This window comes from Pyxicephalus adspersus, chromosome 9, assembly GCF_032062135.1.
Source record: "Pyxicephalus adspersus chromosome 9, UCB_Pads_2.0, whole genome shotgun sequence".
In the NCBI taxonomy this organism is placed as follows: Eukaryota; Metazoa; Chordata; class Amphibia; order Anura; family Pyxicephalidae; genus Pyxicephalus; species Pyxicephalus adspersus.
The window spans coordinates 20,097,900-20,113,232 of record NC_092866.1 but is presented as its reverse complement, the minus strand read 5'-3'; the positions used below and the strand labels follow the sequence as shown (position 1 = coordinate 20,113,232).

The window sequence follows — 15,333 nt, the reverse complement described above, 5'->3', positions numbered from 1 at the left end:
TTTCATGTCAGAGATCACCTGAATTTGGAAGGAAGATGCTAAAAAAACGAAATAGTGTGAACTTATCACATTTTTAAGTAAAATATATATCATTGTTCTAGGCCTCACCCCAGGGGCGAGTATATCCCCTTTTACCTTATAGATTTATCTCTTAGAATCTGATCTAAAATTTCAGCTGGTATACTAGACTGCTGAAATCAGATTAGTGATTGGTTTCTCCAAGTATCCAAATATTTTTCTAATGCATCATGTTCTTAAAGGCCATGTTCACCCCAAGCTTGTTACAGTTTTTGGTGGGTTAGGTAAATGGGCCTTATTTAATAAAGCTCTCCAAGGACAGAGATTATACACTTTCATCAATGAAGCTGGGTGATTCAGCAAACCTGGAATGGATCTGGTTCAGGATTCAAAACATTTGCCAGCAAATAGCAAATTACTTTGAAGAAATCAATTTTAGGTTTGCTGAATCATCCAGCTTCACTGATGAAAGTGTATCCTCTCCATCCTTGGAGAACTTTAATAAATAGGGCCCAATATCTCAACTTCAATTTTCACATCTTTATCAAATTCCTACCTCTGTGTTCCTCATATACTTATGTAGTTACTTATTGCACATTGCTGAGTGGTGTGTAAATTAAAACATAGTTTGTAAGACCAACAAAAGAATAAAAGCTGGGAAATTTCACTACTAAAGTCTGCAAGACATGCAGAAGTAGGCTGACATAAGAAGGTATTTCATTTGTTAGCAACTATAAAAAAAATAGTGGACTTAGTTTAAAATAAATTGTTATATTCTTATGTACACGTATGAGCACTCAGAGTCTAGACAGAACAGAGCAATATTTAATCAGTGTCTTTGTTCATAAGTCAGTCCCTGCAGAGGGCCACCATAATTTATTGCCTTGTGATATTGTCATAAACACCAGGATGACCTGCACTGCGAGATTGATGATATTTTGCATCCTACAATGATTTTCATAACAGTATTCTGCCTCCCGGGCATAACAGCTTATTTGTTAATATGTAAATATCATTTTATGAGACACTTTATTGATGGATAAGAGTAATAAAATAATATCTACCTCTCGACTCTGTGAGATAGGAAAAAGGGAGACTTTAAAAAAATGTAATTAGAAAACCCCCCAACACCCTCAGGTACAAGAACCAAGAACCAAGATTTAACTCACAGTGGATCACTGGATCAGTCCACAAGTTTTGTTTTTTGTTTTTTTATTTTCCATTAAATTTCTGAAATAAAAGTGTAAATAATTTATTGTGTGTGTAACACTTTATACATAGTGTATAGAAAGGACACTGAGTGGAAAAAGAGACATAAGTATTTGGTTACAAAAGAGAGACTGTCTACCCAAATGAGTTTCTGTTGGTAGCTTTACATAAATGTGTAAAATAAATGATATAAATCGGCATGAATACATAGAAAACAGACTGTGTGACCTATGCATAATACCAAAGATAAGTATGAAAATGTAGTTGTTTAGGTGCTGGGATTTGGTAGCAAAAAAAAAAAAAAAAGACACTTTCTTATATCTTTAATGTTCTATTTTTTTGTGGGAAATTCAATTTAAAATGTTAACTTCAATTGAACTTATGAATTGAGTTTCCTGAAGTCTTTTGGGGCTTTTATATTACCAGTACCAAACACTTATTATAAAAAAATCATATTTCAAATGAAGGTTTTGTAGATTCAGACGATGGATTTCCATTAGCTACATCTTTAGTTACTATCACTAAGGATCACGGTTATCATTGTTTACTTAGAATGCTAACAGTGGTTTCTATATTTACCAATGACATCACAAATGATCTTCCTTTTCCACGGATGTATCTAAACCATTCTAGTGCCAGTTAGTAATTGCAGGAGTGATGTATATTGAATGATGTTAGCAGACAGTGCTGACTGTATAGTATGCAGAACAACTCGGTGCCACTATAAGACCACTATAACCTTACAATAAAATTAGGAAAAATAAAAAGAAACTTTAATACCCTACAATACTATTTAAAAAATGTATTGTTAAGTTCAAGGGATCCTCTTTTGTTCAGGATACTTTACTTGTTTTTCCTCAACTATATTGTTTTTCTGAAAAAAAATTGCATCTCCAGGTCTGATGGGACATTGTAATGGTCTCAAACTTAAAACCAATTACATGTTTGCTGTTAACAATCTTTAAGTAGATCTAAACCCAATAAATAAAGTCATATACAACTTTTACCATGCTAAGGTAGCTTACATGAAAATAATACGTGATCCTACCTGGAAGGTCCTTATGCAGGCAATCTACATTATAGAATATCAACAGTTAAAAAGCAGTATCAACAGGTAAAAGCAGTATTTTATATAAGAAAGGCCGTTGTTTATGATGCACAGTTCTTCACTGAACTAAATGTCATCAGTTTTTTTTTTTTTTAAATCTGCAATATAAAATGAGTAAGTTATGTGTTTAATTTTGTAGGTGCAGGTGGGGACCACTCCTCAGGACCAAAGAATTGTGGGATATGTCTCCTGCACTCACCTGCATGCTTTGTCAGGTAAGCTGTCAGACTTGATACCGTAAATTAATTCTCCATTCATTCTTAGAGCTAGCTTCGCCCAAAGTCAGGATTTTACTATTTGGTAACCATTCCTTCTTTTAACAATATATATCACTTGGCGACACCAGAGATGAGATGTTCCTGTATATATGTCCTTTCTCCTTCACAAGGTTAGCAAAGGTTTTACTCTCACAGTTGGATTCCTCATTTCCAGTTTTATATTGACAGTGGCTACTGATGTCAGTAGTTTGGATGAAGAATCTGCATTGTGCCTGTTCTTCCACTTGAAAGGGTTAGCCTTGGTCTGGTGTTTATTGTATATTGCTACCTTAGACACACTTTCATGTCATTTTTATATAACATGACCTCCTAGAAGCTGACTTTATTGGCTGTCTACCCTGTGCCCCACAGCCCAGCAAGAGAATGCCCCTTAGCTGCTGTGCTTACATCTGCAATTACCAATAATTTTCATGTACAATGTGTAAATGAATACACATGGCAGATTACAGGCAGATTCATAGTTTAATAATTGCAAAATATTTAATTAAATGGAGAAAACCTGTCATCAGCAATTACAGTTGTTTTATATTTTCCTGTTGGTAAGTTTTACTTATCTACTTAGTTTTTTATGTGTTCTACAGACTCATGTTGAGGGGCTTTTGTTTGTTTCAAATGGGTTTTGCATTCTCTTAAATCTAAGGGACTACAAAAGCCACTATAGCAGGTGAACTGCAAATCAGAAAGAGCTCAACTGCAGGTCATGTGCACCTGTCAATAAATTCTGAATGATCAGAGATGTGTCAGACTGATGTCAAATACACAGGCACAATAGACGTCAACAGAGGCCCCAAGCTGATTAACAATAGTTACAATTGATTAAACATTAAACTGTGTATGCCCAGCATTGGAAGTTTGTACCAAGCATATATAGATTTGTCTTTTAAAATTCACGGCCATATCTAGACATATTTTTTATTGGTTGTTTAGCCAGTTTTTAAGTCTATACTATTTTCATCTGCTGCTTCTGGCAATTCCACACTTCTTTTCTAGGGTGGCAGCACTCACTGGGCCTGATTTATTAAAGGTCTCCAAGGCTGGAGGGGATACACTTTCATCAGTGAACCAGGGTGATCCAGCAAACCTGGAATGGATCTCTGGTTCATGATTGAAAACATTTGCTAACAAATAGTAAATTACTTTTAAGAAATCCATTTTAGGTTTGCTGAGTCACCCTGGTTCACCTTTTGAAAGTTTATCTTCTCCAGCCTTAGAGAGCTTTAATAACAATAACTTATTACATCTTTGGAGAGGCGTTGTTATTACCTTGATTTGCATTACAAACGTCTCCTTATTTCCATTATATAGAGGGGAGTTGTTTCTAGTTCACACAAGATTTCTGGCATGACCGATAAATATTTTTCTGTAGTTGCAGAACCTTTTTACCCTAAAAAGGCTGGACAGTATTAGTGCTTGCGTGTTCTTAACCTTTCATTGGACCCTTTTAAATTTCTTCTTCCTATTCACAGCCAAACTGTACCTGCACATTAATGATAGTGGATGTTATATCTCTGGCGTCACATAATGCACACCACACTGTTACTATTTAACAGGCTTTTTTTACATTGTTAGTTTGCATTTGATTTGAATATTAACACTTGCGTTCTCGTTTCATTTATTGTAAGCTACTTTAACTCCACAGTGTTTGTTTTAACTGTATTTATTAATATCCTTATTTACTTTGCCAAAACACCCTTGTGGTCTTCATTGATCACCCATGTCACCCCTCGTCCTCTTTTTATTCAAGGGGCACCAGGTTTTGTTAACCATCCTGATCCCCTCTATGGCCAGACTGAACACACTTTTCCTGGTTTACTGTCTAATACATGATATTTTCAACCAGCTTTTGGTACAAAAATGTCCAATAAAAATAAGACAAACCGCCAGTAATAGGTTTTATAGTTCCTGTAAAACGCTCAAAACTTTCATAGAATAGAAATTGAAAATCACAGCACAGCCTAAAGTATCATCCTAATTATATATCACTTGAAAATGCTTTGGGATCTGATTGTGTAAATTGTACTGTGGGCAAGCAATGTTTTGACTTCAAGAAGTATTTACGCTTCATAGGGCTTCCATCAAGGGCTTTGCCAATTGCAAAGTACCCATACCAAGTGACTTTACAATTTGTATAAATGTCAGTGTTTCCATATTATGTCTGTAAGAATGGCTGTCCTTCTATCCAATCCACCTTATCCTGATGTATTTTGAAATTTATGTGAGGATCTCTATACATGCATCTAAAATAAATGGTATATGATGTATGATATGTATAAATTAAAATTATTAAAAAATATATATTATAAACTTTTCATGCAACCCTTATACATGCTGTTTGATTTGTGGTGTATCATTTCTCTGTTCCAAATGTATTTCCTACTGCATTTCTTTAAATGCACACAGTTACGTGTCAGTATACATACAGTATATATAATATTTCACTGTAAGGTCTGTGAAAATGTGGAATAGGCTCCCTCAGGAAGTAGTTTTAGCAACTACTATAGATTGCTTTGAGAAAAAGCTGGATGCTTTTCTAGAAGCACAGAATATAACTGAGTATTAAGGCTTTAAAGTAGAAAGAACAGTGACTGTTAATCCAGGGAACACCGGATTGCCTCATGGAATCAGGAAGGAATTTTTTCCTGTTGGAGCAAATTGTACCAGGGGTTTGTTTTGCCTTCCTCTGGATCAACTATGTCTTATAGGGTTTTATATCTGCGATATGTTTATTTCCATAGTGGTTGAACTTGATGGACTTATGTCTTTTTTCAACCTGACTTACTATGTAGCTATGTACTGTATATACAATGTAGATATATACAGACAGTGGTTTCTTCAGAAATTTACAGCTGCTAAAATTCTGACGTACGTTCGTGCTGCGTGTTTATTTTAAAGGTGTTTCTTGATTTTTTGTGAATATGAAGAGCACGGTTCTCATAAATTTTACATCAAGATCTATTAATCTGTAGTTACAGCAAAGCCAAGCGGTGATGTTTGGGTAATGTGTGATAGATGATTTAGATGTGTATTTATATTACCAGCTCTGTGCTGAGACTTTGTTTGAGTTTTATGTGTGAAATATGAACAGCGAACCTTGTGAGTGATGTTTAGGGAGCTATGGTTTGTATTTGTGTGTGGTCTGGATAGACAGACCTAGAGACTAATGAAAAGGTCAGTATGCAGGGCCACTGTTTATGTGGTCTACTGACTCCATTGCTAGGAATATCAAACAGTTAAAGCTGGGAGAAGTCATGTTAAAGTAAATATTTTGCAATATCAGATAGATACTATTTTTATTCCTTATTTTGTTGTAAACTTGCAGGTGCTTATTTTAAGTGAACCTATCATCAGATTTTGTATATTGTTTTCTTATGTATCTATAATCTGTTAGTGCAATACTTGAAAATATGTATTATCCTTCATACTCAAAAATAAACCGATCTGAATATAAACCAAGCTACCTACTTTTACCTGAAAATGGAAAGCAGTTTGACTTGAGTATCAACACAGAGCACAAATGTGGCTGTCACTGCTAACATTTAAAACAGTAATCAACAGAAATGCTAATAAAATAAAGCGAATAAATGTTTTTTGGTGTGTTTTTTTAAAACATTTAAAAGGGCTCCTCTGTCTGTTTAGCCTTTGATTTCCCCTTTTTAGGAGTTATTTAGTACTTATGAGTTGGTTATGATGGCTCACTTGCTCCTAAATGATCATTTGTGCATTTTTGCACCAGTGGAATATGCTGGGTCAAAGTGTTACAAACTCGTGTCAGACGGCATATCTTTTATTAAATACACATTTTATTACATTTTATATAAGGACATAGCACTGTGAAGAGGCCCTTTGCACTTTTAGATCAAAGCATGTTGGTTTATACTTGAGTATATACAGTGTGCATTGTAGAGATCTGCCTTTCTAAACAGAGCTGGCGCCATCTTTGCTTAGACATTATCCTGGGACAACATCTAATTCCTGGAACTCCCAATTTGTGTGCAGTGGCCTTTCTATTTTTGCTATCCCTGCACTGCTTGTTTCTCACCATTTTGTTTAGTTTCCTACCTCAAGTCCTGAGTCCAGTCCTTTACCTCAGACAGGCAGTGACGTGGATTAGGTGGAAACTAGTTTATCTCCTGTAATCATAGAAGAACAATGCCCGGAGCCTCCAGAAGGAGGTGACCAGTGATGTGCAGTCACTCACAGCAACCACTTTTCTCATAGACCCCTTACAATCAGGGGTTTCTTTTCATGGATTGCTGTGAATCACTGCACCTTACTATATTGAAAGCTCTGTGCCTGTTATCCTGACAGTGATAATGCTTTGCTATACACCACATATGCAGCAAACTCTATAACTTTAGGGGTTTTGTTGAGAACATATAATGAATGTTTGGGTTTCTTTTTTTTCCTAGGGGATGCAACAATCCGATGTGAGCAGCTAGACTTTCTCCAGGAGTGGGTGTCTGAATTCCGTAAATCTACCTCCTCCTCCAGTGCTGCAAATCCAGAGGAGCTGGTGGCCTTTGATGTTATTTGTGGGGACCTCAATTTTGACAATTGCTCATCAGGTATAATAGAACTGCAGGAAATTTAGTGTTAGAGTAAATAGAATTTAGCCTCCTGTTTATGCCAAGGGTGCTAAAGAGGTTTTCATCATATGGAGGGCAGTCTAAAAAACACGGGTAATTAAACTTCCTCCCATCTTCCTAAAGCTTATTACCTAAGCCAAGGTGTTCATCTTGACTCAAGGCTGGTAAACCAGAGACTGCCATTTTCTATACAGATCACAATATTTGAAGAATTTTCCATAGTAACTATGATTCTACAAAACACAGGGCACTGTGTTTGTTTATCATTTGGCCTTAACAAATAACTATTCCAATGTAGAGAATGGGGAATTTATATTACCTGAGCTGCAGAGAGTCTTGTGGCTTCTTCTAGGAGCTGCTGTACCTGTTCCTAGGAATGTCCAGTATACACATTACGAGCTCTTGGATTAGACTTTAGCTAAATCTTTTGGTGCTGAAACGCGTAGGTCCTGTGCGGAGAGGAAGGGGGGGCAGTGGCTGTTGTTATATATGAGGGTAAGCAGGTTGACAGGGTAAAGACTGAAATAACACCTTTACCACTGGGTGACTTGATGAAGTTATTTTTACCTAGAAACAGCCCTGCTTTATTTATATTGATTTGAAAACTATCAAGCTATGAAATGGCTTTGTTTTGACTTTGTGATATGTGTGCACATAAAGAGCAGCTAGGTTTTATTCGTGTTCTGTAGCTATAACCCGGCTGTTTTTGTTTTCTGGTGCAGAAGATAAGCTGGAGCAGCAGCACAGCCTGTTTACACATTATAAGGATCCTTGCAGACTCAGCCCTGGAGAAGAGAAGCCATGGGCAATAGGTGAGACATGTTATAAAGATGAGGAGCACATTCATCTTTTCTATCAGTGCCACCTGCTGGTATTTGTACAAAATGCAAGTGGCCATCAAACTGGAAATGTAGGCGATGCCTAGACTGGTCTAGTTGGTTTTATATACCAAGTAATGTAAATGCAGGAAAATATTTTTAATAAGAAAATCAAAGATAGGGCTGGAAGGGAAAAAACACAGTTTTGGCAGGAAAGAGTATCAGCTCACATGTATATATGTGACTAATATTTATCACACTTGCTGCTTAGTAATATTTATGCAGAAATGTTTAATTTGGCACAGCTTTTAGCTCACTATTACCCCAGAAATTGAAGTATTGAAGCTACAAGGATTTATGATTTTTTTTGTAAAAAGTAGGCTGAAATGGGCAAACAGCCCACACACATAGAGTCTCACAGAACAGCCATTTCTGCACTGATGTTTGCTTTGTGATATTGCATCTGTATGTCATTTATGTGCCTGGAAATATGTCCTGCCATCAGGAGACAGTAGAAACCATTATTAGCTGTGGATCCTCCTAAGAGTTATTAGTATATACACCTGCCACATAGGTTGAGCAGGCAGCAGGTACACGTGCACAACATGTGTAACTCAATAATGCTTTGTGAATAAAACTTAACTCCAGGAAGATAGGAAAGGCCACCATGTATTCCAGGTATAAAATAATATAAATAATGCCAATAAAAGATTATTAATTAGCGGCACTCTCAGTGGTCCAGTTCTGTCCCTTTGCTTCTAATATGTGTGTGTCACAATGCCAGCTTTGGGACACAGAATATGGTCATCCTAATAGAACCCAAAGGTTAAAAATAAATAAATTGGAGCTTTTTGCTTGGTTGAACTAAGAACCGAGAACTCTGATTGGAGGGGAGCATGAGCAACCACAGAGGTCTTGAGCACTGCATTAAACTTTGTTTGAATGAACACTGATTTTGATGTGATGGGCTGTGGTGTGAACAGATAGATCCCATAATATTTCAATTTTTTTGTGTTCTAGAATTCCACATTAAAGATAATCTATTCATGTGCTTTAAAAATGGTTATCATGAGCCTAAACCAATGTAATGTAGGAACCAATCAGATGCTACGACAATTCACATGTGTAAAAAAAAAAATGGCAGTACACAGCAGAGAATGTTTGTGGGATTGTCATATTCCCTGTTTTATAAAGTTGATTTAATCAACATGCTTCACTGCTGAAGCTACATTAGAAGACAAGGATCATGCTATGCTGCCTAGGGGGGCTTTCTAAATCCTGACAGCGGAGGCTTTTAAACCCTTTGGCAGGTAAAGCAGTTCCAAATCGATAGTTTAGTTGTGTGCTATCATTATTCCTTAAAATCAGCTTAAAACAGAACTAAACCCCAAAAAATGTATGTCCTTTATTGCAGAAGCATGGATTGCTGGAAATGAATAAACTCCTATCCTCAGTTGCATGATTTCCGTCCTAAAAATCTTTTTTTTTTTTTTTCTGTTAAGATAATAGCCATCCAGAGTGCATTTACTTTTAGTGAGTTGCCACCTCATTGATTTTCTTTGTAGGCAGGAAAAGTAACATTCTATCTTTGTGCATAAGTACAAATCAGTAAGTAATCCCTGCATATGTACTGAGCAAAGTAGTAGGAAAACGACAAAGCATCAACGGTTTGTTGGCCAAAGTAATTAGGACTAGACAGTAAATAGCTAGCAATGGGTGGTTTGGCCAAAGAAAAGTTAATAAATGACAGTATTCACGAGTTGGATCTTGCCAGCGTGAGACCGCAAATACCCGACGTGTTTCGCCTCACACAGGCTTCCTCAGGGGTGGATGCACAAATGTGGGGTACTGTTAGGTACTGAAACAATGACAATAAATATATATTCAAATTTATACACAATGCCAGCATGAAATGGCAATATGTGAGAAAAATGGATGTTAAATTGCTTAATACTGGTAATATGGCTTTGCATAACATGATCAGTAACATTACCAAGTAAAGTTTCAGAGTACAGAGGTACAAAGTTACATTTTATCAAGTGTTAAAAAAAAAAAAAGTTTATAGTAATATGTTGAAGCTATAGATAGTCACATTATTAGAAATAGAATATGCATGACATGAAGACAAATAAAGGCAAAACATACATGCTGTGCATCTTACTGATATCTATGTAGATTGGTCAGTTTTCACAAAGTATAGGAATGAAGTGTTTGCCCAAATTTGATGCCTGTGTACATAAGGCGTATCCTGTAAATATTTTGGTTTCAAAGTGGTGAAGTAAATAGTAGAAGGATATGTGTATAGGATATATATGGTAATATAGATGTTCCGTATGAAGAAATACAGTGACAGAAGTAGCAGAGATGGTTTAGGGCTGTTCCCTAATCTTATCTACAAAAAATGGTTTCTAGAACAATTAAGTATATTAATAAGATAATTACCATGCATTGCTTATCAAATAATGAAAACAGTATTTCATCCCTGTATACCAGGTAATGTGCTAATAAATCTCAACATTTTTATTAAAATACATTGGAACACCTTATACATGTCTGGCGATGTCAGTGGGATGTTTGTTTGACCACTTTTTGAGCGTGGTTGTTTGGAATGTGAAGTGCTATTAAGTATGCAGTGATTATAGAGCAGGTTACAGCAAGCTGCCTGTGAGCAGCAGACAAACACAATAGCTTCAGATTGCTTTCAATGGCCTAAATGTGTGTTTGCTTTTCAGGAACACTCCTGGACCCAGAAGGTCTGTATGATGAGGAGGTTTGTACTCCGGACAATCTGCAGAAGTAAGTGATTTTTACAATCATAAAACGACTATAGCGTGATTTTCTATCTTTGTGTTGATGTAAGACAAGCCTGACGTAAACTACTGTCAGCTAAATGTTGGGGGGATATACTGTACAGAGCTAGGCATGGTATTTAGACTGTGTCTAAGTATTTGCTGAAAGCATTGTCCCCCCCACACACGTTAACCAAAGTCTGGTAACCCTGGGGAGCAAATAATCTTAATAATAATCTGATAATTTTTGTAAAATTTGTTAATACTGAGAAATTCTATTCAGAAAACATTTATTAAAGTTGCATCAGGGCTCTCATAGCTTTACAGATACCTTCAGATACACCAACTCCTTAGTCATCTGTCAGTGTTGCTAGATAGCCAGTAATGCTCTGTATTTACAGGTAATCTCCAGGCATGACCCATAATTCACCATACAAACATCCTGTCTCCCTCTACAGTGTGTCTCAGCACTTATTTTTCCCTTTACCTTGTTCTTGTAGCAAGTAACAGCTTTTTTGCTCCCATTGACATCAGAGAATACTCGTAGGGGCAGCTGTCGCAAAGAAAAACAACACAGTGTGCTTAGTCAGTTCCTTTTGACATAGAAACACCCCCAGAACTACATCTCCTAAGAGCCCTTTTCCTACAGTGTGTGTGCAGGCTCCTCTCTTATAGCAACCAATCAGGTTTAAGACTTTAAGGAGAGTAAATGCATTGGAATAGTTTTAAACGAAAAAAAAAAATCAATGCATGCATAAAGAATTGGACAGATTATGGGCCAACAAATACATTCTAGGAGTAGCTGAAGTGGTGCTTGGCTGGAAAAAAATTCGAATTTTCTGTGGCATTTTACATATTTTATGTTTTGGCAGACATGATTAATGCTCTGTGCTACATGCCTGAGCTCCTCCATGGGAGCCAGACACAGCTCCACTAGTCTGCAAACCTAAACTCTCATCATGTTCAAGTGACTTTTTTTTTTTTAAATCTGCTGATTTGTGTCATCTACAATCCTAATTCCATTTCACCAGATAAAAGTGATGTAGGAATAAACCATGATACCTTGAATTGGAGTTCACACTGGCTGGTAGTAACATCAAAGGTCATCAAAATGCTGATGTATAAAATCTTTATTCTTAATATTTATGTTTATTAGAAAAAACATTGTTTATAAGTATGCATCATTTATAACCATAGGGTCATATCTGTCTGTCTTCCAGGGTTCTAGAAAACGAGGAGGGTCGGAAGGAATATGTGGTATATCCCACCAGCAAGAACCACTGCCCCAACCAGAAGGGAAGGAAGGTTCCATTGAAGGGAAGTGGGAGAAGGATCGATTACATGTTGTATTCTGAAGAGGGACTCAATATGGAGTGGAAAATGGTAAGTGGTTCAGGATAGATGCCTTGTAATGTGTATACAGAGACCTTAGTTGATCTCTTATAGCAACCAATCAGGCTTGAAATCCTTAAGGCAATGTAGCAGTAGGGTCAAATAAACTATCCTATTTGCATTGTCTGTGTTTGGCAGTGTATCCTACCCTGTGAAGGGACGGGCAAATACATAACTTTGATCAGCTGGTTTATTGCAAGAATTTAAAGGTTGTAAGTGGACCCCCTGAACATCTACCTTACCCTCAGCTCATGCCTTGGTTGATGTGTGAATTATCCAGCTCTGTTTAGATGGACATAGCTGGTCAGCCAACCCAAAATGGATCAAAGAAATGTGATTAAATATAAGTGGCATAAAGTCAAAAATGGAAAATAAGTTAACAGTAGGAAATCTGAGAAAGTTGAACGTGAACTTTGATTTTTTTCATAAAACATGCGTATTCATTTTCTTCTTCTCCCAGGAGGTTGAAGAGTACAGTTTTATTACACAACTAGCTGGACTTACAGACCACGTGCCAGTAGCAATGCGAATGACCGTTTCTACAGGGGAAGAGGAATCATAATCAGGACTATAGACTCTGCCAGTATTAATGGGAAAAGTACGTGGCCCAGGGGTTATTCCAAGCCCCAGAATCTGGTGCAGCGGGATTTCTCCAGCGTCCTATTGGAGCTACAAAGAGTCCTCCACCTTTTGGACTTCGTGATGGAAGCAGACAGGAGGAATGAGTTTGGAGGTTTCCTCATTGGTGCCACTCCTGGGCATCAGAGCAGCTCCCACAGTGGGCAGCCATGCTCTCTATTGTAAACCAGAATGAGAGGAACCCAGAACGGATTCAGTGCCATTCTTACCAAGATGTTTTTATACCACTATATAGCACAATATAGTTTGTAACCGTGAGATGCTGTTCATTGTTACTTTTTTCCTTTTTTGCATATTTTTTGTATATCTAAAGGAACAGAAGGACTTATTAATCTTTTTACTTTCTAGGCTCTTGTTGTAGTTACGAACAGCTCCACTAGCATGCGCTATAATTGCATGAGGCTCTGCATTACACAAAAAAATATTTTGAAAAATAAAAAAAAAAATAGCCTACTTCACCTGGACCACCTAAAGCGAAGGAATCTACCCGGGAATGTCAGTCAAATTAGGAAAAAAATGGGGGTTTCCTTAATTGGCTAATACTTTTTTAATGGCTTTGCAGGATTTTCTTTATTTTTTTTCAATTGTAATAGAAATTACACAATAAAATATCACCTTGCTTTTATCAAGCTTGTTTTCCCTAACTACTTTTTAAAACTGTTATTAATTATTTTTAGGCATTTAGGGGGTACCTAAGGTGGTTATCCATAAAAAATAAACCCATTCGATACAAACCCATTTATAGAGTGAAGAAGGTCTTATTCCTTTATTAGTTCCCTTGTAAAAAAAATGGGTGTATAATTACTGTTTTCTCCTGATTGTAGACTTGGACCTGCTGCTAAAGTTATACCAGACTCATGATCTCTTTGTTATTATTGTAATGGGCAGCGAGTCTTATTTATTCTCAAAAATATTATCCAGGTTAAGACCCTGCCTGTCACCCAAAGAGAGTGGACTGGGTTGAAACATTGTATACACTACAACCCATTCAAATTGTTGAGTTCATTTGCTTCCACTAATAATGCTACAACATGTATTACAAAATCATTTAGGCAATTGTGATCCTCCAGACTTGGGCCTGATTTATTAAAGCTCTGCAAGACTGGAGAGGATACACTTTCATCGGGGAAGCTGGGTGACCCAAGTCATGTGGAAACCTTTAGAAAATATTGTCTTTTTTTTACAAAAAATAAACATATAACAATATAATTTCTGATACAAGCAAATATGAAAGTTACCATTTCCTTTTTTCTTATATTTTTCAGGAACAGAATTATAGTACAGGTAATCCCCGGGTTACATACAAGATAGGGACTGTAGGTTTGTTCCTAAGTTGGATTTGTATGTAAGTCAGAACAGATACATTGTTTTAATAAATGCAATTAGGACAGATGTTTGTCCCAACATAATATTAGGCAGCGTGGTGTCAGTTACTGTATAAAATCCTCACTGTGAGTTAATCACAAATGAAAAAAAAAAGCTTTATGGAGCCTAGACATTAATTAACTTCTGGAGCAAGCTGTGCTTTGATATGCAAAACTGGAGAGTTTGTCTTGGTCATTAAAGAGTTACAAGAGGCTGCAGAAAGAGCTCACCCTCCTAAGATCACCCACAATCTTAGTTCTGTTTAGCAGATTTCTTATATCAGATATCTGCAAGTCATGCAAACCAGCCTCTCCACTCCAAGCCTCTGTCAAAAGAGGGAAGCCCCATTCATTCGCATCTATGTCGGATGTCCTTAACCCAGGGACTACCTGTAACAACAATTGAACTTTGATACATGCTATGATAAATCCCAAGGCATTATAGGCAGCATTATTATTTGCTGTAGAGAGGGAGCAGTCCTTTCTAGTTGCCTATCAAGGTACAAAGTTGTATGTTTAAAGCATTGACTTATTTGAGATTTTGTTACAGTATCAAGATATCGATAAAGCTGTCCAACGTCTCTTCTGAAATATGGCAGATTTAGCAGAAATAGTTGCATGGTGGATGGGGATGTTGAGATCCAGCACTGTAATATTTTTCTTGGTATGGCTGAAATTACAAGGGCCAGACGTCAGTCCTCTTTCAAATACCAGACCCATTCCCACCTTGCGCAGGAGTTCATATTCAGGAGAGAATGGAATATAAGTAAGGAGATGATATGAGGGCGGTTCTAAACATCGTGAAATAAGTCTGCTCTGGGAGCATGGCGTTTAGTGTATTTCAGTTATCACTTCTTTTAGAATATAAGGCTATTGAGAAGATGGGGATACCAACAACTACAGCAATTTAGTGTGTGGGAAAGCAAAATGCACAAGATGAATGCCAGGCAAAATGAGCAAGCTGGCCTTGAAGCATGAATTTAATTTAAATACAGAATTTTCATGTTTGACTGAAGTCTCTGGTTAATCATTGATTGAGCTCAGTGATGGCCGTTCATAGTTTTGCTGTGGTGGAAGCATCATATGTATTTACGCTAAATTGCTTATGTGTTCCTAATCTCTGTCTCCCTGC

At 36.8% G+C, this 15,333-nt stretch overlaps 1 protein-coding gene across 1 annotated transcript in view; it reads left to right on the top strand.

The window, feature by feature from the left end:
* SMPD3 (sphingomyelin phosphodiesterase 3) overlaps window positions 1-13,462 on the top strand; it is a 116,747-nt gene extending 103,285 nt beyond the window's left edge. Inside the window, exons 4-9 of the mRNA XM_072422879.1 lie at window positions 2,475-2,550; window positions 7,023-7,178; window positions 7,922-8,011; window positions 10,750-10,813; window positions 12,027-12,189; window positions 12,659-13,462. Of these exons, the coding sequence (XP_072278980.1) occupies window positions 2,475-2,550; window positions 7,023-7,178; window positions 7,922-8,011; window positions 10,750-10,813; window positions 12,027-12,189; window positions 12,659-12,760 (651 nt within the window). The 3' untranslated portion in view covers window positions 12,761-13,462. The remainder of the gene's footprint in view (window positions 1-2,474; window positions 2,551-7,022; window positions 7,179-7,921; window positions 8,012-10,749; window positions 10,814-12,026; window positions 12,190-12,658) is intronic.
* The last annotated feature ends 1,871 nt before the right edge of the window (window positions 13,463-15,333 follow it).